The sequence below is a fragment of the Mesoplodon bidens genome (assembly GCF_964165515.1).
Source record: "Mesoplodon bidens genome assembly, chromosome: X".
Lineage (NCBI taxonomy): Eukaryota > Metazoa > Chordata > Mammalia > Artiodactyla > Ziphiidae > Mesoplodon > Mesoplodon bidens.
In genome coordinates this window covers 1945101-1970698 of record NC_138163.1, presented here as the reverse complement: position 1 = coordinate 1970698, position 25598 = coordinate 1945101, and the positions used below count along the sequence as shown (strand labels likewise).

Sequence of the window (25598 nt, the reverse complement as noted above, 5' to 3'; positions counted from 1 at the left end):
CATAACCCAACAAGTGTCTAAAGCACTGCAAATGAATTGGAAGCTACATTCATCCTGGAGACTAAAATCAACAGGAAAAACCGAGAAAACGAATTATACATTAAAAAGGAGCATTGCTAAAATATGTCAAGAGACTAATTTAACTTGGGATAAGGCCTTGCCAGTTGCCCTGCTATGGATCAGAGTGGCTCCCAGAAGCAGGCTTAAATTAAGCCCCTTTGCAATATTGTACGGTAGGCCATTCCAGGTGTCTGCCCGGGTGGGAGAATCTATAAATGCTCTGAAAGATCTAGCAGTTGCCAATTATGTTAAAGCTCTGGGCACTATACTAACCTCTGTTCATGAGTTTGTTGCCAGCAGGTGTGCCCATACAACTGAGGTAATGTTACATCCTTTCCAGCCCAGAAACTGAGTCCTCCTTAAAACCTGGAGGAAACAAGGGACTGAGCGCCAGCTGACCGCAAGGTGGACAGGACCACATGTGATATTACTTACCACACACTCATCTGTCAAGTTAGCTGGAGTGAAGCCATGGATTCATCACACTCGGGTTAAAGCAGCACCACTGTCATCAGAAAATGACCCAACTCCTGAGAGGCCTAGAGAGCAATGGGTTTATGAACCCTTAGAAGACTTAAGGTTGCTCTTCAAGAAGAATAAGTATTGAGGTTAAAATTTCATTGTAGAAGGAACTTCATCAGGTTCAAATAGTTGTAGATAAAAAGAATTGTATGGCTTACTAACATTTTTAAGGAATATTCTTGACCCAAAGCTGATCAACTCCAATTTCACAATCACCCCCTCATCTCCCCTGTTCAGTGGGAAGTAGCCAGAAAAATCATTACCCCTTTCCCCACAAGACTGTGGAATGGACATTGACAGTGGGGAATTGTAATAGTGGTGGGGCAGGCGTGAGCTATAGCAGCCCCGCTCAGCCATTTGTTGGTGTTGCAGTGGGCCCCTCCCCCAGATGAGCAACTGTCAATGAGCGACCCGTCAGTGGTCCTGCTCAGTCATTGGTCAGCACTACAGTGGACTCCTCCCCCTCCCCCTCTTCTGTATAAAAGGAGCCTCCAGAAGGAACCAACCCAGCCAGCACCTTGGCTTCAGACTTCTAGCCTCCAGAACTAGGAGACATAAATCTCTGTTGTTTTAAGCCATTCAGTTTATGGTACTTTGATATGGCAAACCTAGGGTTCCCTATAATGCTCTACACCTATATATTCCATTACCCATTAGATATCACCACTTGGGGATCTAATAGGTATCTTGACCTAACATGTCCAAACCTTAGCTCTTACTGTCTCCATTTCCTACCCCCTCCAAACTATCCCTTCCAACAGATTTTCCTATCTCAGTAAATGGTAGCTCTCAGGAGCACAAATCAAAATTCTTCAAAATCTTCAACATCATCGACCGCTCCCTCTCCCTCCCTCGTGCATGTTTCCATGTGTGCATACACAAATGCAGACATGGACACAGATACATTGACAGTTCTTCAAAATATATTTATAATTTGAGCATTTCTCACCACTTCCGCTGTTACCACTTTGGACTAAGCTACCATCATCTCTTACTTAGAGTACTGTAATAGCTTCCTAACGTGCCTTGCCTCTATACTTGTCCCCTACAACGCATTCTTAGCGTACCAGCCAAAATGAGTCTATTATAATAAAAGTCAGATTCAGTCTTTCTTTTGCTTAAGGCTCCCCAATAGTTTCCCATCTCTCAAAGAGTAAAAGGCAAATTTCCCCAAAGAGTCTCCAAAGGTCCATGCAATCTGATTGCTCTACTACCTTTCTTGTTAGAGCTTCTTATTTTTCACCTCTCTCTCTCTCTCTCTCTCTGCCCCCATTTGGTTTCAGTATGTCTCCCAAATGAGGCAATTTCCCACTTTCCTACCTCACCCACTCCCTTGTACCTAAGCCTAGGAAGCACCATCTGGTTAGCCACAGCTCAATATACAATCCATATTGTGTGTGTATTCACATTCTAGCTTGTTTATGTGAACATGAAAAATACAAGTAGGCTTAGTTTTAATTTAGCAAAGAATTATCATACAAAATTGTAGAATTTCTTCATTATAACATTGGGGTTGCTTTTTTTTCTCTCTGCTGCTTTTTCAATCCTTTTATTTCTTTCTTTGTTCCCCACCCCCTCCCCTTCTCTCCTCCTTCTCCCCCTCTCTCCTATCTGTGTACATTTCAACTGCTTTCTTTCCCTGTCCTTCTGTTCACTCTTTTTCTCAGCTGAGGAGGCACTGAAGATTTATTTTTAACAATAGTTGGACTTTGATTAGCTTGGGGAATTTCCTCCCCTTCCGCATATTAGTCTCACACCCCTGAATTCCTTCCTGTCTATTAATCCTATATCTGATCATGTAAAATAGTTAATATTTATGAATAATATTTATTATATATTTTATATAAGTTATATTCTGTAGATATGAAAGGAAAGCAAGTGGACTTTTCAAAAGCTTATCAAATTAGCCATTGTTTTAAATAACTGAATATATTTTCTTAAGCCTCTCCTTTTCTATCCTTCTTTCCTTCGATTTCTATCTTGTTGTTTCTCTTCCAAAGAAGCAAAGAGAGTGATTTAAGATCAGCAAGGTGGTGGAATAGGACAGCCCCGGCTCTAGTACCCTGTCACAAAAATATGGTTTAGCAGCTACCCAAGGAAGAGAACACCTTTGTGAAAACCCCAGATCTAAGAAGTAAAACTGAAGCAGCACCCATCCAGGGCATGAAAACCAAGAAAAGTGATATTAGAAGGATAACAGAAGTGGTATCAATTTGTCGCCTTCTTCCCTCCCCCAGGCCAGCTCAGTGCAGCACCTAGAGGGTACCTCTGAGTCTATGGTTTCTCCAGTGGGGAAATAAGAACCCAAGGCAGATATCCAGGTTTCCCGGGCATTCCCCTGGAGGCCCACTTCTGGTTTGCCTCATGGGGAATGCTCTGGGAATTGGCAGGGCCAGATAATTTGGGGTCAGCTAGCACAAAGGAATATGGCATAACTTATAGCCAACATTGTGTGAATCTTGGAGGTGGTATCAGGTCCCCTGCCAGCATCATCGCCTGACCAAAAATACAGTCAGCAGTCTAAATTCAACTGCAAGGGAACCCAACCTCTGAGAGCAGCCCACAGCTCTGGCATACAGAGGAGTAGATACAAAAGCCCTACCCAACAGCGGAGCTCAAGCCAACTGCAGAACTCCAGCAGAGCCTTCTTCCAGTGGCAGTGAGCTATGCAATAGGGCCACGTCCCTTGGTGGCTGTTGCCTCACTGCACCAGAATGGTGACCTCAGGGGTCAACTGCTGCTCTGGCTAAGCAGTCATGGGGTTTTGGCGCCCCCCCCCGCCCACAGAATGGCATCTGCAGGTGGGTCAAAACACACCCGCCACGCTGCTCTTATTTTCTGATTTGTCTTCAGTTACCTATGTTCCAAGTCTAAACAAATAATATACACAATGACAGTAATGAGAGTTTTTCTAACAAATGGTCAAATTTCTAGGAAAGATGCAAAAATAAGATCAGGCTCCTCTTAGAAAATTAATGTAAATATTGCAAATAAGGGAAAATGGAGTCAGTGCTGAAGTAGGGAAGAGTGTGAAGAACTAGCCACCAACTTAGAGAAATTTCATTCATTTACTTAACACTTGTTTGAATCTGGAGCAAAGAGCAGGAGCCCTATGCTTAGAACTACTTCATGCTGAGTACTGACAGCTTTCAGAGTGAAAACCACTCATACAAAACAGAACACCCACAGATTGTGGGTTTTTCTCTGGCCCAACTTCCCATTAATATGTTGGACCCCACATAGAGGAGCATATCAGAATTCTGAAAGGAATGCCCATAATTTATAGTCACATGAAAACAATATACATTTATGTAAGGTAATATTTATATGGTTTCTAAACCAAAGGGTATCAAATAATATACAGCAAAAAGTCTACCTCCTTCAAACCATTTCATTTCTCCTTCCTTTAACTACAGTTAACATCTTCTTGTGTATATTCTAGAAATACTATTCCTATACTAATATATATCCTTATAGTCTTTGGTGGTTTTGTATTTGCTATTTTCACTCAACAGTATATCCTGCAGATATTCCCATTGAACTTCCTCATTCCTTCTTACACCTGCATAGTTTACTGATGTACACTGTATCGTGTTTTCAAAACTAATTTGCTATTTTAATCTAATATCTGCAATAACCCTATTTTCAAATAAGGTCACATTCTGAGGAACTGGGGGGCAGGATTTCAACATATCTTTTGGGGAGACATAATTCAATCCATAACATCTGCATTGCCAAGAGTGAAGGGAAACTGGCATGCTCATACACTGATAATGATAGTGTGAATTGTTTCACCTTTTAGAATGGCAATTTGTCAATATGTATTAAAAAATTTTTAAATGTGTCTACTTTCTGAAATAGCAATCTCAATATTTTGTTTTTATCCTAGGCAAGTAATTACATAGGAACAAAATGCTATATGGAAAAAGAAGGTCTTTGCAGTGTTCTTTATAGCATTAAAACAGAAAATAATCATAGGTAATTGGTTAAATGGATTATGATCCAGTAAGATGAAGATATTATTGAGTTTCACAATGAAATGCTATGCTTCCCACTGATAGCAACACTTATCATTGTCAAGAAGGCTGGCTGTGGCCTCAGATGATGGCCTTTTAATTTTCTTTTTAAATTTAGAGTAAAACTAAAACAGGTAATAATTAATATATGCCCATTCTAATTGTTAAAATATTATTACTAACTACTTAGAACTAACAACAAAAAACAAATGTTGGTGAGGATGTGTGGAAATGGAAACCCTCATGTACTCTTGGTGGGAGTGTATACTGGTGCAACTACTATGGAAAACAGTATGGAGTTTCCTCAAAAATTTAAAAATGGGGGACATCCTTGGTGGTCCAGTGGCTAAGACTCCAAGCTCCCAATTCAGGGGGCCCGGTTTCAATCCCTGGTCAGGGAACTAAATCCCACATGTCACAACTAAGAGTTCGCATGCTGCAACTAAAAGATCCTGCATGCCACAACTAAGACCCAGTGCAGCCAAATAAATAAATATTTTTTTAAAAATTAAAAATGGAATTACTATATGATCCAGCAATTCCACTTATGGGTATTTATCTGAAGAAAATGAGAACACTAGCTTAAAAAGATATATACACCTCCATCTTCACTGCAGCATTATTTACAATAGCCAAGACATGGAAACAACCAAAGTGTCTCTCCATGGATGAATGGATAAAGAAGATGTGGTATATATAGATACAATGGAATATTATTCAACCATAAAAACAAAGAAATTTTTGCCATTTGCAACAACATGGATGGACCTTGAGGACATTATGCTAAGTGAAATAAGTCAGACAGAGCAAGACAAATATTGTATCTCACTTATATGTGGAATCCAAAACACAAAACAAAATGAACAAAAAACCAAGCTCATAGATACAAAGAATAGATTAGTGGTTGCCAGAAGCCAAGGGTAGGTGTTAGGTGAAATGGGTGAAAGGAATCAGAAGGTACAAACTTCCAGTTATAAAGTAAATAAGTCCTTGGGGTGTTATGTACAGCATGGTGACTATAGTTAAAATACTATACTGCACATTTGAAAGCTGTTGAGAGTAGATCTTAAAAGTTTTCATCACAAGAAAAAAATTCTATAACTATGTATAGTGATGGATGTTAACTAGACTTCCTGTGGTGATCATTTCACAATACATACAAATATTGAATCATAATGTTGTACACTTGAAACTAATGTCAATTATATCTGAATAAAAATATATCACTGGGCTTCCCTGGTGGCACAGTGGTTGCGAATCTGCCTGCTAATGCAGGGGACACGGGTTCGAGCCCTGGTCTGGGAGGATCCCACATGCCGCAGAGCAACTAGGCCCGTGAGCCACAACTACTGAGCCTGCGCGTCTGGAGCCTGTGCTCCACAACAAGAGAGGCCGCAATAGTGAGAGGCCCGCGCACCGCGATGAAGAGTGGCCCCTGCTTGCCGCAACTAGAGAAAGCTCTCGCACAGAAACGAAGACCCAACATAGCAAAAATAAATTAATTAATTAATAATAAAAATATATCACTAGCTTGTGTGTACATTTTATTTGGATCCTGTACACTTAGTGACAAGAAAACATGCTTACAATATAAAATTACATAAAAAACAGCTTATAAAACAGTATCAATATTATGGTCCCATTTATATAAAATATATTTATATTAAAAGTGAAAAGAGAACCTTCTTAAAGGTTACACACCAAAATGTATAATAATCAGTTAATGCATGAAATTCTTCTAAAAGGTTTTTTTCTAGATGGTGGAATTAAAGAATATTTTAATTTACATGTTTTGTTCCTCTGATATTTCTAATTTTTCTATCATGAACGTGTGATAAAGACTAAACAAACAGTGGTTTAACCAAATGAAATGGGGCTGCTTGAATGGCTAATGATGGGTCTCAAAAGTTGATACCAGGTGAGCAGTGCCAAGGAGGGATGGGGAAGTCAGGAGAGTGAACAGATGCTATAGCCCCAGGAATTCTCTCCCTTCAGCGGAGTGGACCTCCAGGGCCCCTGGGTTACCCTTGGTCTCTAGGGGTCTGCCTTGCTGTGCTGGGATGGACAGAGCCTTCATCAGGAGCCTGGGTACTCTTTGCCCACAGGCTGGGGTGGGAGGGAGGGGAGGGTCTGATCTCAGATGGAAGGTCGTTTGCAGCAGCAGCGGCACCCCACAGCAGGAGGTGGCTTCTGCTCAAAAATGCAAGGGTCATAGTAGGACAGTAAAAATACACTTTGTACATGCAGGCACTAAAGGTCCTCCTCCCTCTACCTGCTTGGGGAGAGCAGAACTGGCCAGGTGGGTACTTTCCCCTCACCCCCACAGATCAGCTGACCTTCTCCAAGAGATCATGTTCTCACAAACCTCTGGCCTTTTGAACCTCCGTATTGCCATTCTCAAGAATAGCCTTTCCCCACACCAAGTTCCAAATCTCTAAATCCTGTTGTCCTTTAAACCCATTTCAAATGCTGCTTTTCTTTTAGGCTCCCGCCCCTGGTCCTAGGATGGAGGGAGAACAGACCACAGACATACTGTAACACTATGAGAGGGAACAGCAGTGTCCAGCTAATGAAAAAAAGGACAAGAGTACACTACTTCATTTATAATTGTGGATTCAGAGATCTTCCATGGAGACAAGTGTTGAAAGTTCCCACCCTTTCATGGCAAAAAATATTGTAAGATATGTGGGCCCCTAAGATATACTCCATTTTGTCAAATACCCTAAAGTTAGTTGGGATTCAGGGTGCATCCTTCCTCAGGCCCCTACAACTGGTCAGTTTCCAAATACATAGGACTTAAGGCTACAGAACAAGCCTCTAAGTTCCATTTATCAATATCCAAGGAAGAGCCATTGAGAGGACCTGGCAATGTTTGCCAGACACACTTGTTTCTGAAATGGGTGATTCACTTAAGAAAATAATTCCATGGCTCATTCCTGGACTTCCTGGCTGTGTTCTGGCCTCTCCTGGGGTTATTACCTTGCCACCTCTGTATTGGCGGAGTTAAGCAAATATTTTCATGAAAACTTTAGGATCACAGTTTAGCTCTCCTACTATCATGGCTTCCCTCTGCTGTCTCTTCTACCACAGTCCAGCCCTAATGACCTTGACCTAACTCACGAAGAGACAGCAGGGCATCATGGTTAAAAGCATGATCTTGGAAGCCAATCTGCCTGGGTTCAGATCTTGGCTCTGACATTACATAACTGTGACATGGAACAAATTACTAAACATCTGTATGCCTCAGTTTTCTTAAGATAATAGTACCTACCTCACAAGACTGTTTTGTTAACATAAGTTATTATAAGCACTTAAAACAGTGACTGGTATGTGGTACAGGTTACAAAAATGCTTGCTAAATAAAATAAATAAATACCTGTACTAGACCGGATTATTTCTGTCCCAACAACATGGCCCAGCAGGTCATATTGATTCAGTCGAGAGCCATCCTGTGCCACTTCCACAGATTTGTTCTTCCCAAGAGTCCAAGAGTAAACTACTTCGGCTGTTGTATAGGCATCTAAGGCAGAAAAAAAGTCAAGAGGAGAAGTGAAGGGAAAGGAAAATGATTATCTTTGATACTAAACTTGCATGAGATTGAAATACAACTTCCGTCCAAAAAGAGTTTTAGGTATGTGGTATATCTTCAACTGAAGTGCATTTATCCATGCATGTATTAAGTACTTGTTGAACAATTACTAACAGTTTATGCTGGACACACAGAAATAAACCCAAAGTGGTCTCTTGCTTCAATGACTCATAGTCTTCTGGACTGCCAAAAATTGTTAAGCTTTTCCTTCTCTTGGAGGATAGAGAGTAGCGGCAAGGGGAGGAATGGTTAAAATATTACCTAATGCAGATGTCACAAATTCAAATGCTCACAGGAGCTAGAGAAGTATCTTAAATGACCAAATCAGGCTAGTTGTAGGAAGAATAAACTGCTAGAAATGTAATAAAATTTTCTTTAATTAATTATGGGGTGAACATATGAAATAATGTAAAATGTACTGGGGATATTTTAAGTTAAAAATGAAAAATTACAAATTAAAAAAAGCAATAACTAATGATTACAATTTTATTTTGAAATGTATTACTACTTTAATTTTGCAAACCAGAAACCTGCCACCATTTCTTCTGCATCGGGGTGTTAATGTCAGGTCTTGTATTTGGAATTCCAATGTCGAGTACAGAATTTAGTACAGATTAATTTTAACAGGGTGTGGGTAAGGAAATGGTGAGGGAATGAGGAGTGAGGTTATTTAGTTTTAGTCAGTATCTTAAAAGAATAGAGTTGCTTTCTTTCCAGACACAGATTAACTCTTTGCACAGTGGGTTTTACATTTGGGGTGAGCACTTTGCCCTAACTCAGATATCTAGGCTCATAATAAAGGGAAGCTGACAACCATACTGCTCACCCTCTTCATTCATTTTTGAGCTGTTTATTGTTCAAGTCATTGGGAGGTCTCCAGCTCATGGTGGCAGCTATTATGTCCATAATATGCTCTACTTAAACCTTTTACCACAAAGCAAATAATTGCTAGTCAATCTACCAATGAACGAACATAAATTCTGTATCCCTACAAAACGTTGCAATGCTGGATATGTATTTCATAAAAGTCTGACATTAACACTTACATATATTAATTGTGATCTGCTTATGTTACATTTTTTAGGACTTTTTTCAATATATTCAAGTAAACCATTTTCTGATTTGCTTATAATGGACAACATGCCCAAAAGTTGTTCATTCACATCAAAATTCTCATTGAAATTATGAGAAAATACACATAACTATCATAAGTGACAAAAGAAAATGCCACAGGAAATCTAACTTTTAAACATAATATGCCCTGTATATGGTCTCAGTCATTTCTTCAACTCACTGACAAAAATACTTCTGGTTCAATGTATAATTTCTACTGTAATTAAAGACATTTTTATAAATCATGTGTCTATAAAATATTTTGATGCCTGTGAAGGTTTATTGCTTAATTAATGCATAACTGCTTTTCCCAGCAGCAACACTTAATGTATATATTCAAATACAAAACCTTTTGAACTTTCAGTCTGTTTAATAAAATTAAGATTTTCATTGTACATCTTTTTTAATATATAAATTATGGTTCTTATAATGGATTGCATAATGTTGATATCTGAAGTTTTATTTGTCAACAAAAGCATACTGTGTATGCATAGAAACAGTGTATAAATAGTCTTCATTTTTATTAGGAAATGGAAACTTGCCATCTTTTTTGAAATAGTCCTTTCAGTCTATCTTTTATTTATTTATTTTAAATTTTTATAGCTATGGGTACAAGAACTATGTCACTTTCCTCTTAATTCAACTAGGAGCTCTTAAATCTATCAATTAAGTGAGTTGATTAATGACAACTGACATTAGACCCTGTTTTCAGGGAGAGAGCAGAAAGTGCCCATATACAAGGGACAGCCACTACTCAGCCACAGCTGTTTGTGGCCATGTGGGGATTTGAGTCCAATGTTGTCCAATCTTCTGATTTCATAAAATAATAAACAAATCTGGAATTTTGTATGACATCTCCCAAATTTCAAATCTTGGAGGATAATTTTGAAGGTTATTAACACTGTATAGATCAAATAAATGACATCTGCATATCACCAACTTGTAACCTCTTGTCTAAAGATTTTCCCCTATGGATGGCTGTGATCTTTTGTGATTCAGTTTTGGAAACAAAGGATCCTCTGCTGCCTATGGGGTATCTAGGGCTCCCAACTAGAATTGAGATCTTTAAACTACTATCACCAAGAAGAAAGGGATATCATCTCCTCAGGACTCTTCTCACACACTTACCTAAAACTTATACTAAGACTATTAAGTGAGGACTATCACAAGGCTATTAATAAAATGTGATTTCACAAGGTCCTTGTCCTCTCATTTTCCCCAGTGCCTTCCATCCTTAATATGTATGTTTGGGTTCTACTATTCCTAAACATATAATTACCTGTATATGTCTTCTTTTATTTTTATTTTATTATTATTATTTATTATTATTTTTTATACAGCAGGTTCTTATTAGTCATCAATTTTACACACATCAGTGTATACATGTCAATCCCAATCGTCCAATTCATCACACCACCATCCCCACCCCCTGGCAGCTTTCACCCCATGGTGTCCATATGTTTGTTCTCTACATCTGTGTCTCAATTTCTGCCCTGCAAACTGGTTCATCTGTACCACAGTTCTAGGTTCCACATACATGTGTTAATATACAATATTTGTTTTTCTCTTTCTGACTTACTTCAGTCTGTAGGACAGTCTCTAGATCCATCCACGTCTCAACAAATGACCCAATTTTGTTCCTTTTAATGGCTGAGTAATACTCCATTGTATATATGTACCATATCTTCTTTATCCATTCGTCTGTTGATGGGCATTTAGGTTACTTCCATGACCTGGCTATTGTAAATAGTGTTGCAATGAACATTGGGGTGCACGTGTCTTTTGGAATTATGGTTTTCTCTGGGTATATGCCCAGTAGTGGGATGGCTGGGTCATATGGTAGTTCTATTTTTGGTTTTTTAGGAACCTCCATACTGTTCTCCATAGTGGCTGTATCAATTTACATCCCCACCAACAGTGCAAGAGGATTCCCTTTTCTCCACACCCTCTCCAGCATTTGTTGTTTGTAGATTTTCTGATGATGCCCATTCTAACTGATGTGAGGTGATACCTCATTGTAGTTTTGATTTGCATTTCTCTAATAATTAGTGATGTTGAGCAGCTTTTCATGTGCTTCTTGGCCATCTGTGTGTCTTCTTAGGAGAAATGTCTATTTAGGTCTTCTGCCCATTTTTGGATTGGGCTGTTTGTTTCTTTAATATTGAGCTGCAGGAGCTGTTTATATATTTTGGAGACTAATCCTTTGTCAGTTGCTTCATTTACAAATATTTTCTCCCATTCTGAGGGTTGTCTTTTCGTCTTATTTATGGTTTCCCTTTCTGTGCAAAAACATGTAAGTTTCATTAGGTCCCATTTGTTTATTTTTATTTCCATTACCCTAGGAGGTGGATCAAAAGAGATCTTGTGATTTATGTCAAAGAGTGTTCTTCCTATGTTTTCCTCTACGAGCTTTACAGTGTTCAGTCTTACATTTAAGTCTCTAATCTATTTTGAGTTTACTTTTGTGTATGGTGATAGGGAGTGTTCTAATTTCATTCTTTTACATGTAGCTGTTCAGTTTTCCTAGCACAACTTATTGAAGAGACTGTCTTTTCTCCATTGTATATCCTTGCCTCATTTGTCATAGATTAGTTGACCATAAGTGCATGGATTTACCTCTGGGCTTTCTATCTTGTTCCATTGATCTATGTTTCTGTTTTTGTGCCATTACCATACTGTCTTGATTACTGTAGCTTTGTAGTATAGTCTGAAGTCAGGGAGTCTGATTCCTCCAGCTCCGATTTTTCCCCTCAAGACTGCTTTGGCTATTTGGCATCTTTTGTGTCTCCATATAAATTTTAAGACATTTTCTTCTAGTTCCATAAAAAATGTCATTGGCAATTTGATAGGGATTGCATTGAATCTGTAGATTGCTTTGGGTAGTATAGTCATTTCCACAATAATGATTCTTCCAATCCAAGAACATGGTATATCTCTCCATCTGTTGGTATCATCTTTAATTTCTTTCATCAGTGTCTTATAGTTTTCTGCATACAGGGCTTTTGTCTCCCTAGGTAGGTTTATTCCTAGGTATTTTATTCTTTTTGTTGCAATGGTAAATGGGAGTGTTTCCTTAATTTCTCTTTCAGATTTTTCATCATTAGTGTATAGGAATGCAAGAGAGTTCTGTGCATTAATTTTGTATCCTGCAACTTACCAAATTCATTGATTAGCTCTAGTAGTTTTCTGGTGGCATTTTTAGGATTCTCTATGTATAGTATCATGTCATCTGCAAACAGTGACAGTTTTACTTCTTCTTTTCCAATTTGGATTCTTTTATTTCTTTTTCTTCTCTGATTGCCATGGCTAGGACTTCCAAAACTATGTTGAATAATAGTGGTGAGAGTGGACATCCTTGTCTTGTTTCTGATCTTAGAGGAAATGCTTTCAGTTTTTCACCACTGAGAATGATGTTTGCTGTGGGTTTGTCATATATGGCCTTTATTATGTTGAGGTAGGTTCCCTCTATGCCCACTTTCAGGAGGGTTTTTATCTTAAACGGGTGTTGAATTTATTCAAAAGATTTTTCTGCATCTATTGAGATGATCATATGGCTTTTATTCTTCTATTTGTTAATATGGTGTATCACATTGATTGATTTGCCTATATTGAAGAACCCTTACATCCTGGGATAAATCCCACTTGATCATGGTGTATGATCCTTTTAATGTGTTGTTGGATTCTGTTTGCTAGTATTTTGTTGAGGATTTTTGCATCTATATTCATCAGTTATATTGGTCTGTAATTTTCTTTTTTTGTAGTATCTTTGTCTGGTATTGGTATCAGGGTGATGGTGGCCTCATAGAATGAGTTTGGGAGTGCTCCTTCTTCTGCAATGTTTTGGAAGAGTTTGAGAAGGATGGGTGTTAGCTCTTCTCTCAATGTTTGATAGAATTCACCTGTGAAGCCATCTGGTCCTGGACTTTTGCTTGTTGGAAGATTTTTAATCACAGTTTCAATTTCATTACATGTGATTGGTCTGTTCATATTTTCTATTTCTTCCTCGTTCAGTCTTGGAAGGTTATACCTTTCTAAGAATTTTTTCCATTTCTTCCAGGTTGTCCATTTTATTGGCATAGAGTGGCTTGTAGTAGTCCCTTAGGATGCTTTGTATTTCTGCAGTGTCTGTTGTAACTTCTCCTTTTTCATTTCTAACTCTATTCATTTGAGTCTTCTCCGTTTTTTTCTTGATGAGTCTGGCTAATGGTTTATCAATTTTGTTTATCTTCTCAAAGAACCAGCTTTTAGTTTTATTGATCTTTGCTATTGTTTTCTTTGTTTGTATTTCATTCATTTCTGTTCTGATCTTTATGATTTCTTTCCTTCTGCTAATTTTGGGTTTTGTTTGTTCTTCTTTCTCTAGTTCCTTTAGGTGTAAGGTTAGATTGTTTATTTGAGATTTTTCTTGTTTCTTGAGATAGGCTTGTATTGCTATAAACTTCCATTTTGGATCATCATGTTTTCATTGTCATTTGTCTCTAGGTATTTTTTGACTTCCTCTTTGAGTTCTTCAGTGATCTCTTGGTTATTTAGTAATGTATTGTTTAGCCTCCATGTGTTTGTGTTTTTTACGTTTTTTTCCCTGTACTTCATTTCTAATCTCCTAGTGTTGTGGTCAGAAAAGATGCTTGATATGATTTCAATTTTCTTAAATTTACTGAGGCTTGATTTGTGACCCAAGATGTGATCTATCCTGGAGAATGTTCCATGCACACTTGAGAAGAAAGTGTAATCTGCTGTTTTTAGATGGAATGTCCTATAAATATCAATTAAATCTATAGGGTCTATTGTGTCATTTAAAGCTTCTCTCTCTTTATTTATTTTCATTTTGGATGATCTGTCCATTGGTGTAAGTGAGGTGTTAAAGTCCCCCACTATTATTTTGTTACTGTTGATTTCCTCTTTTACAGCTGTTAGCAGTTGCCTTATATATTGTGGTGCTCATATGTTGGGTACATATATATTTATAATTGTTATATCTTCTTCTTGGATTGATCTCTTGATCATTATGTAGTGGTCTTCCTTGTCTCTTGTAACATTCTTTATTTTAGAGTCTATTTTATCTGATATGAGTATTGCAACTCCAGCTTTCTTTTGATTTCCATTTGCATGGAATATCTTTTTCCATCCCCTCACTTTCAGTCTGTATGTGTCCCTAGGTCTGAAGTGGCTCTCTTGTAGACAGCATATATATGGGTCGTGGTTTTGTTTCCATTTAGCAAGCCTGTGTCTTTTCGTTGGAGCATTTAATCCATTCACATTTAAGGTAATTATTGATATGTATATTCCTATGACCATTTTCTTAATTTTAGGGGGTTTGTCTTCGTAGGTCCTTTTCTTCTCGTATGTTTCCCACTTAGAGACATTCCTTTAGCATTTGTTGTAGAGCTGGTTTGGTGGTGCTGAATTCTCTCAGCTTTTGCTTGTCTGTAAAGCATTTGATTTCTCCATTGAATCTGAATGAGATCCTTGCTGGCTAGAGTAATCTTGGTTGTAGTTTCTTCCCTTTCATCACTTCAAGTATATCATGCCACTCCCTTCTGGTTTGTAGAGTTTCTGTTGAGAAATCAGCTGTTAACCTTATGTGAGTTCCCTTGTTGTTATTTGTCATTTTTCCCTGGCTGCTTTCAATAATTTTTATTTTTGCCAGTTTGATTACTATGTGCCTCGGCGTGTTTCTCCTTGGGTTTATCCTGTATGGGACTCGCTGCATTTCCTGGACTTGGGTGGCTATTTCCTTTCCCATGTTAGGGAAGTTTTAGAATATAATCTCTTCAAATATTTTCTCAGGTCCTTTCTATCTCTCTTCTCCTTCTGGGACCCCTATAATGCAAATGTTGTTGTGTTTAATGTTGTCCCAGAGGTCTCTTAGGCTGTCTTCATTTCTTTTCATTCTTTTTTGTTTATTCTGTTCCGCAGCAGTGAATTCCACCATTCTGTCTTCCAGGTCACTTATCTGTTTTTCTGCCTCAGTTATTCTGCTATTGATTCTTTCTAGTGTAGTTTTCATTTCAGTTATTGTATTGTTCATCTCTATTTGTTTGTTCTTTAATTCTTCTAGGTCTTTGTTAAACATTTCTTGCATCTTCTCGATCTTTTCCTCCATTCTTTTTCCGAGGTCCTGGATCATCTTCACTATCATTATTCTGAATTATTTTTCTGGAAGGTTGCTTATATCCACTTCATTTAGTTGTTTTTCTGGGGTTTTATCTTATTCCTTCATCTGGTAGATAGCCCTCTGCCTTTTCATCTTGTCTATCTTTCTGTGAATGTGGTTTTTGTTCCACAGGCTGCAGGACTGTAGTTCTTCTTGTTTTTGTATATGTCTTCTTATCTTTGCCATTCAAGTGGTTGTAACTCCCTATGGTTAAAGGACAAAGCAGTGTTCTGCCCAATATACCCAAGAGTTTGACAATGGAAATTAGAATAGTTCTGTTCTGGGAAGGGGTAGGTGATGGAAGATATTATCCACCCCCAAGAAAGAAAAGGAATTTCTTGCTGAATCTCTTAACTTAAACTGAGTACCTTGAGCATACAATCCTGAATATTAGCCCTAAAAATCCTAGCATGTTGTAGTACAGATTTGACAATAAATTGTGCATCTACCAGTTCCTTAGAAACTTCACTGGGCTTAGAGTGCCAACTTGTTTTATGCAAAAAGCAATGGTTTCATTTCTTTGACAAAAATCAAAAGGAGGAAAAAATATTTTCTTCTCATTTGTTGGAGGTCAAATCAGGAAAGGCAAAAACTACTAAAGGAAGAGAAGGAAGAGGGAGAAATATATTCAAAAAACAAATTGAAAACTACTTGATTGTCTGCTCACAGCCTGACCCCATATTTGTAAAAAAGGTTAATAAGGCACAGTGAGCACCACCAGTATGCCCAAAATCTATTGATGGAGACAGACCTTGCACAATAGTTATAGCACAAACCTAAACATTAGATGTATGCACACTAATGAAACAAAAACAAGTGTTAAGTGAAACCAGAAGGAGGCTCTATTGATTCTGCTTAGAGTGTAGTGTTAGAGAATGATTCATAAACTGGGTGATACTCAGAAGGTGAGGTCACATTTAGTAGGTGATAGAAGGACTTCCCTAGCCAAAGAACAACACAGCAAAGGCAAAAATCCATATGAGAGCATGGAGTGTTAAGGGAATTAATGATACCCCTGGACTTACAGGCTAAAAGGAAGCTGAGGTTATATTATAAAATATCTTAATTGCCCACACCAAGAAATAAGGGTTTTATGGCCTTAAATGACACATTAGACCAGTTGGACTTAATAGATATTTAAAGGACATTGTGTCCAAAAACATCTGAATATACATTCTTTTCTGTGCACATGGAAGTTCTCCAGGATAGATCACATTCTGGCCACAAAGCAAGTTTCAATAAATTTAAGAAGATAGGTTTTATATCAAGCATCTTTTTTGACCACAAAATATGAAACTAGAAATCAGTTATAGGAAGAAAAATGGAGAAAACACAAACATGTAGATGCTAAACATCATGCTACTAAAAAACCAATGGGCTAACGAAAAAAATCAGAGGGGAAATCAGAAAATACCTTGAAACAAATGAAATGAAAGCACAACATTCAAAAAGCTATGGGATGCAGCAAATGCAGTTCTAAGAGGGAAGTTTATGGCAATAGAAGCTTATGTCAGGAAACAAGAAAAATCTCAAATAAACAACCTAACCTACCATCTAAAGGAATTAGAAAAAGAAGAACAAAGTAAGTCCAGAGTCAGCAGAAGGAAGGAAATTATAAAGATCAGGGGGGAAAAAATGAAGTAGAGATCAAAAAAAAAAACAAAACAACCCCACAACAATAGAAAGGATCAATGAAAACAAGAGCTGGGTTTTTGAAAAGATAAATAAAATTGACAAGACTTTAAGCTATGCTTATTAAGAAAAAAAAGAGAGAGGATGCAAATAAACAAAATAAGAAATGAAAGAGGAGAAATTACAATGAATATTACAGAGATACAAAAAATCATAAGAGAATACTATGAATATATGCCAACAAATTGGACAACCTAGAAGAAATGGATAAATTCCTAGAAACATACACTCTTCCACAATGGAGTCAGAAAGAACTAGATGATTTGAACAGACTGATCACTAGTAGTGAAATTGAATTAGTAATCAAAAAACTCCCAAAAAACAAAAGTCCAGGACTAGACAGCCTCACAAAGGAATTCTACTAAGTATACAAAGAAGAATTAATACCTATCCTTCTCAAACTATTCCAGAACATTGAAGAGGAGGGAACATCCCCAAATTCATTCTATGAGGCCACTATTACCATGATGCCCAACCAAAGACAATACAAGAAAAGAAAATTACAGGCCAATATCTCTGATGAATATAGATGCACAAATCCTCAAGAAAATACTAGCAAACCAAATCCAACAATATATAAAAACAATTATATACCATGATCAAGTGGAAATTATTCTGGGATGCAATAATGGTTCAATATCCACAAATCAATCAGCATGGTATACCACGTTAACAAAAGGAAAGACAAAAACCACATGATCATCTCAATAGATGCAGAAAAAGCATTTTACAAAATTCAGCATCCATTTATAATAAAAACTCTCCAAATAGTAGGCACAGAGGGAACAGATCTCAAAATAATAAAGGCCAACTATGACAACCCCACAGCTAACATTGTGTTTTCAATGGTGAAAAGCTGAAAGCTTTTCCTCTAAAATCAGGAACAAGACAAGGATGCCCACTCTTGCCATTTCTGTTTAACATAGTATTGGAAGTTCTAGCCACAGCAATCAAACAAGAAAAAAAAAGGCATCCATAATAGAAGGAAAGAGGTAAAACAGTCACTCTTTGCAGATGACATGACACTATACATAGAAAATGCTAAAGTCTCCACCAAAAAACTATTAGAACTAATAAATTAATTCAGTAAAGTTGTAGGCTTCAAGATTAATATACAGAAATCTGTTGCTGTTCTATACACTAATAATAAACTATCAGAAAAAGGAAACAAGAAAACGATCCCATTTAAAATTGTAAAGGAAGGAATAAAATAAGAAGGGATAAATTTAACCAAGGAAGCAAAGGACCTATAATCTGAAAACTGTAAGTCACTGATGAAGGAAATGGAAGATGACACAAACAAATGGAAAGATATCCCATGTTTACAGATTGGAAGAATTAAAATAGTTAAATTGTTTAATATTGTTAAAATGTCCATACTACTCAAAGCAATCCACAGATTTAATACAATCCCTATCAAAATATCCATGACATTTTTCACAGAACTAGCACAAATAATCCTAAAATTTGTATGGGAGCGCAAAAGACCCCCAAAAGCCAAAGCAATCTTGAGAAAAAAGAACAAAGCTTGAAGTCATGATCCCTGGCTTCAGACTGTATTACAAAGCTACAGTAATCAAAACAGTATGATACTGGCACAAAAACAGAAATATAGATCAATAGAACAGGATAGAAAGCCCAGAAATAAACCCACGTACTTAAGCCCAACTAAACTATGACAAAGGAGGCAAGAATACATAATGGAGAAAAGACAGCCCCTTCAATAAATGTTGCTGGGAAAACAGCTACCTACATGTCAAAGAATGAAATTCGAACACTCCCTCATACCATATACAAAAATAAACTCAAAATGGATTAAAGACCTAAATGTAAGACCAGAAACCATAAAATTCCTAGAAGAAAACATAGGCAGAGCACTCTTTGACATAAGTGTTAGCAGTATATTTTTGGATTGTCCCTTTAAGCAAAGGAAACAAAAGGATAAGTAAAAAAAAATGGGACCTAACTAAACTTAAAAGCTTTTGTGTAGCAAAGGAAACCATCAACAAAACAAAAAGACAACCTACTGAATGGGAGAAAATATTTGCAAATGATACATCCAATAAGGGGTTAATATCCAAAATATATAAACAGTTCATATAACTCAATATCAAAAACAACCCAAAAAACTTTATTAAAAAAGAGGGAGAAGACCTGAGTAGACATTTTCCCAAAGACGTACAGATGGTCAACAGTCACATGAAAAGATGCTCAATATTCCTAACCATCATGGAAATGCAAATCAAAACCACAATGAGATATCACCTCACATGTATTATAATGGCTGTCATCAAAAAGGCCACAAATAACAAACTTGGCAAGGATATGGAGAAAAGGGAAACCTAGTACACTAGTACAATGTTAGTGGGAATGTAAGTTGGTGCAGCCACTGTGGAAAACAGTATGGAGGTTATTTGAAAACCTAAAAATAGAACTACCATATGATCCAGGAATTCTACTCCTGGGTATATATATGCAGAAAATGAAAATATTAATTTGCAAAGATTATCTGCACCCCAAGGTTCAAAGCAGCATTATTTGCAATAGCCAAGATATGGAAGCAAGCTAAGTGTCCATCAACAGATGAATGGATAAAGACAATATATTGTGTGTGTTTGTGTGTGTGTGTGTGGAGGGGTAAAATACTCAACTATACTCAACTATAAAAAAGAATGAAATTTTGATATTTGCAACAGCAACATGGATGGACTTGAAGGGTATTACGCTCAGTGAAATAAGTCAGATAAGGAAAGACATATACTGTATGTTATCACTTATATACAGAATCTAAAAATTACAACAAACTAATTAATATAAGAAAACAGAAACAGACTCCCAGATATAGATAACAAACTAGTTCTTACCAGTGGGAAGGGGACTTGGGGGAGGGCAAGATAGGGGTAGGTGATTAAGAGACACAAACTATATTATGTATAAAATAAGTAAAATACAGGGATATACTGTACAGCACAAGGAATATAGCCAATAATTTATAATAACTTTAAATGAAGTATAATGTATTAAAATATTGAATCACTATGTTGTACACCTGAAACTAATATAATATTTTAAATTAACTATACTTAAATTTTTAAAAGTGAAATAAGGGTTTTAGTCCATAGGCTGTAAGTTCTTGTGGACATGCCTGAAATAGAGAGATGATATGGCCAGACGTATAATTTGGAAAGATTGCTCAACCTGCAGTATGGATGCCTGGTTAGAAAGAGTGAAACTAAAGCCAAGACAGAAGTTAAAAAGCCATCACAATGTTTGGTGTGAATGACATTTAGGACACAATATAGAGTATTAGACAGTGGGATGAATTAAGTGGAATAGGGAGGAGATCTCAGTGGCAGAATATAACTGGTGGCTTTTCATGATGGTTAAGAAAGAAAAGGAGGAAGTCTAAGGAAGGATTCTAGATGACACAGAGTTTGTAACTTTTGCAAGCACTTGGCTAATGATGGAATTCATTCACCCACTGGGGAACAGAACTCTTCCCCTTTAGGCCTTCTCTTTCTTCTCTCCTTCCTCCCTGAACTTTGGGTTCCTGTAAGCCCTCAAATTCCCTCACATAGAGTCCTATCCCTTCTCCTCAGTTTCATTTTTTTTCATGGAGGAGCAGGGGTAGAGTGGCTTGGGAAATGGATACTGCAGAAAAGATATCTATCAGACAATCAGAACTACAGCATTCCCAGAATGGCCCCCTCAACATATATTGTATTGGCTATGATGGCACTAGCATCTCTTTGCCTTTAGTTGCTTTGCCAAATGCCTCCTTCTGTTACTCGAGCCTTGGTATGTGCCAGCCCCAGGAATATGGGAAGTAAAAAATCAATCCTGCCATGATAACACCAATGAGAAGGCATTCCCTTTGAACTCATACTGTCAGAGAATGATTGCTAGCTTGCTTGATTAAGTCAGTCACTCATTCAACAAATACTGACATTATATTAGATAGTTAATGTACAGAGATCATAAGACATCTGAGGTCCCATCCTTTCATTGAGCTTATAGTCTAGTGGAAAAAGACAGAAAATATATAAGTAAATAAATAAAGATAATATCATACAGTGATAAGTGCTATAAAAAATAAAACAGAGTTTATGAAGTGGGGAGGGGTTTCGTTAGATACCGTGATCACAGAAAACCCCTTTGAGGGGGTGGTTTTAAGCAGGAAAATGGAAAATAAGCAAAAGCCAGAGCTTGCTGGAGAATATTTCAGGCCACAAACAAACAAACAACCACAAAAAACAGAAAGTGCAAAGTCTTCTAAGTGGGAAGTCTTCTAAGTGGGAAACATCTTGCAGTTCTAGGAACTGGCAGAAGGCTGATGTAAAGGGCAAAGAGATACGAGATGAGGTTGAAGAGATAAACAACAACCTGAATACAGGATCTAAGCCAAGGCAGGGAACACAAAGGAAGGTTTTAGAGAAACAAAAATAATCAGTTTGGTTTGGGCATATTCAGTAAAAATACAAGAGTTCTGATGAACATAACAACTACAGCCTAAGGATGGCATACATATAAAACAAAATGGAAACAAACACTGTATACGTTTATAACTAATTCAAATACTTAGGATTTAAAAATATCCAAAGTTACAGGGTAAGTTATAGGCACTAGTTACTGGCAAGTCAGGACAAATTTGGATTTCTGGCATGAGTTATATGTGTTTATGCATTTATCGAAATGATCAAGTGGTTTTTGTCCTTTATTCTACTGATATGGTGTATTACATTGATTGATTTTTGGATGTTAAGCCAACTTTATATTCCTGGGATATATCCCACTTAAAGATAATGGATAATCCATTTATAACTTTTAAAAATTTGGTTTGCTACTATTTTGTTGAAGATCTTTGTGTTTATATTCATAAAGAATATTTGTCTTTGCTTTTCTTTTCTTGTGATCTTTGGTTTTGGTAGCATAGTGATACTGACCTGACTGAATGTCACCTCCTCTTCTGTATTTTACAAGACTTTGTGAAGACTTAATATTCATTCTTCTTTAACTGTCTGGTAAAATCAATGGTGAAACCATCTGGACCTGGGTTTTTCCTTGTGGGAAGTTATAAAATTACTAATTAAGTCTCCTGTTATAGGTCCAATAAAAATTTCTATTTTTTTCCTCAGTCAGTTTCAGTAGATTGTGTGTTACTAGTAATTTTTCCATTTCATCTAGGCTATATAATTTGTTGACCTATAATTTGCAGCTCATAGTTTTCCTGTATAATCCTATTCCTTTCTGTAAAGTCAGTAGTATGTCCCCTTTCATGATTTTAGTAATATGATTATTCTCTTGTTTTGTGTGTGTGTGTGTGTGTTTTGTGTTCCCCACACCCCTTGGTCAGTCTAGCTAAAGGTTCATCAATTTTACTGATCTTTTCAAAGAACCAACTTTTAGATTATTTAATTTTCTTTAATGTTTTTCTATTTTCTATTTAATTTCACTCTAATATTTATTATTTTCTTCCTTCTGCTTCTTTTGGGTTTAGTTCGCTCTTCTCTTTCTAGTTTCTTAAGGTGGAAGGTCAGGTTCTTCTTTTTAATACAGGCTTTACAGTTATAAATTTCCCTCTGAACACTGCTTTAGGCTGTTTTTACATTGTGCATAATTTTCACCAATTTCAAAATATTTTCTAATTTCCCTTGTGATTTCTTCTTTGAGCCACTGTTTATTTAGGAGTGTGTTATTTAATTTCAACATATTTGTGAATTTCCCAAATTCCCTTCTGTTATTGATTTCTAATTTCATTCAATTGAGGTTAGATAACACACTTTGTATGGTTCCAATACTTTTAAACTGATTGCATCTTGTTTTATGGCCTAACATATAGTCTACCACAGAAAATGTTCCATGTGCACTTGAGAATAATGTGTGTTCTGATATTGTTTGGTAGAGCACAATATAAATGTTTACTAGATCTAGTTGGTTTATAGTGTGTTCAAGTCTTCTATTTCTATGTTGATGTTCTGTCTAGTTGTTCTATTGGAAGTGGAATATTAAAATATTCAGTTTTTATTGCTGAATTGTCTCTTTCTCCTTTCAATTCTTGTCAGTTTTGCTCCATGTATTTTGGGGTTCTATGATTAGGTGCATATATCTTTATAATTGTTATATATTCCTGATGGATTGACCATTTTGTCATTATAAAATCTTCCAGGCTTCTACAGAGTGGGGGTAAAGAGGATGGGAACAGAGTTCTCTGGCCTTACTGAGAATCAGCCATTTTTCTTGACTAACAATCCTCAGATTTTTGTGAGCCTTTGGTTAGAGTTTGGAGAGAAAGTTTATTTTGCCAATTTTTGAAAATGTTCTTGCTGCTTTTATGGAAGAGTGGATTTTCAGAAGTTCTCACTTCACCACTCCAGAATTGTTTCCTTATTAGAGATTTTAAGGTTAACTTTAACTGCCCACTTAAGAATTTAAACCACTCTCTCCTTCTTAATGTACTTTATTTGGTTTCCTGGACAATATGTTCCCTGAAGTTTCCTCATGCTTCAGCTATCCTATCCTTCACATCTACTGAGTTATTCTCTTCTCTTTAGCCTCTAAATGTTGTAGATGACTTCTCCAGCTTTATGGCTTAAGTATCATCTATATGGATGAAACCTGAATTAAATCTCTAGTCCAGATACCTTTTCTGAACCCCAGACTTACATTCCATATAATCAGCACCCAGAAGCACTAGTTGTGTCCCTTATCAAGCATGACCCCCATCAGGTGTAACCATTATCCTGACTATCGTTTCTATGTGTAAATTCCTTCCTGGCATTTGTTGGGAAATTTACATATTTTTTTCTGAATTTCAAATACTGAGAAAAATAGTTGAGAAATCAGCAAAATGGAAAATGTATTATAATTCTACTATAAGAATTAAAGCTTAACAATAGACACAGAAACATTACTGGCTTAAAGAAATCTACTAATGTCAAGTGAAAAGCAGGAACAGGAAATGCTGGCACACTGAGTCAAAAGTATTGAAATTCTAAATATCAACACGGGAGTACATGTTGATTGGATCCGTTGATTTTGCTTATTATAAGTGTATCTTTGTAGCCCTGTATGCTGCTAATAGCAAGTCATTCTTGCAAATTATATATTAAGTCTATATGCATAGTATATCTTTTGATATATGAGTGTCCTTTCAAGATATAACAAGCTTGAGAAGCAAAATAAACCCTTAAACTGGCAATTTTGACATTTGATTTTGTATAGTTCTGTTACCTTGCTAAGAGATCCAAATGTTTTAATTCAAATACTACCCAATAAGATTTGCTGGTGTTTTCCAGTGTTTGAGTATCTTCTATAGTAATGTTACTGGCATTTGCTAATACTTCTAAACTTGTTATTTCTTATTTTAAAAAGTTGTATATCCATAATAATGAGCAAAGAGCATGAAAGTCTGAAGTGTTTTATGAATAACATTTAATTTATGAAATTCTTGGGAATTCCAACTCTTATTCCTGATTTCCACAGTTTAATATGATAGAAATTTGGAAATACTACCAATAGCAATGATGGATGAAATATTAAAGACTTCTAACACCACATATTAGTTTTGCCTATTTTTATATATGACATAAATGGAATCATACACTATATACATAGATGTGTCTGGCTTTCACTCAGCATTAAACCTGTGACCTCATCCAGACTGAGTTGTTGAGTATAATATGCTTGTCATTCTTGTATAGTATTCCATTGTATGAATATGTCACAGATATTTTTATTGAAGTATAGTTGATTTACAATGTTGTGTTAATTTCTTTGTCACAGATTTTTAATCCATTTTGATGGACATTAGGGTAGTATCAAGTCTACTAAAATTAGCTCTGCTATGAACATTCATTATATGCCTTTGGTAGACATAAGTACTGATTTATGTTTGGAAATATACTCAGGACTAGAGATGTTAGGCTATATGATACATGTATGTCCAGCACTAGTAGATACCACCAAACAACTTCCCAAAAGCTTTGTACAAATTTACATTCCTATCAGCAATGCACTTTAGTTATTCTAGTGGGTGTGGAGTAATATTCTCTGGACTGTAATTTGCATTTCCCTGCTGACTAATGTAATTGATCACTTTATGTGGGTGCTTGGAAAACCCTGTTTTATAAGGTGACTGTTCAACACTTGGGCCTTTTTTTTTCATTTGAGGTTTCTGACTACTACTTATAGACTTGTAGGGGATATCAATAATTATGGATTTGAGTAATTTGTCATGTGCATGCAACGCAAATATTTTCTCCCACTCTATGGCTTGCCTTTTCACCATTATCTTTTGAAAAAGAGAATTTCTCAATTTTTAACATATTCCAAGTCATCCTCTTTTACCTTTGTGGTTAGTGCTATTCTATGTCCTGTTTAAGTAATTTATATCTCTTCTAATATCATAAAAGGTATTCTCTTATGTTTTCTTCTAAAAGCTTTATTGTTT

The 25598-nt window shown here is 36.5% G+C and overlaps 1 protein-coding gene across 1 annotated transcript in view; it reads right to left on the bottom strand.

The window, feature by feature from the left end:
• The window catches only part of GABRA3 (gamma-aminobutyric acid type A receptor subunit alpha3), a gene marked incomplete at both ends in the record, with an annotated part of 136867 nt that overhangs the window by 24952 nt on the left and 86317 nt on the right, over positions 1 to 25598 (bottom strand). The window contains one exon of the mRNA XM_081222527.1: positions 7975 to 8118. Within this exon, the coding sequence (XP_081078653.1) occupies positions 7975 to 8118 (144 nt within the window). The remainder of the gene's footprint in view (positions 1 to 7974; positions 8119 to 25598) is intronic.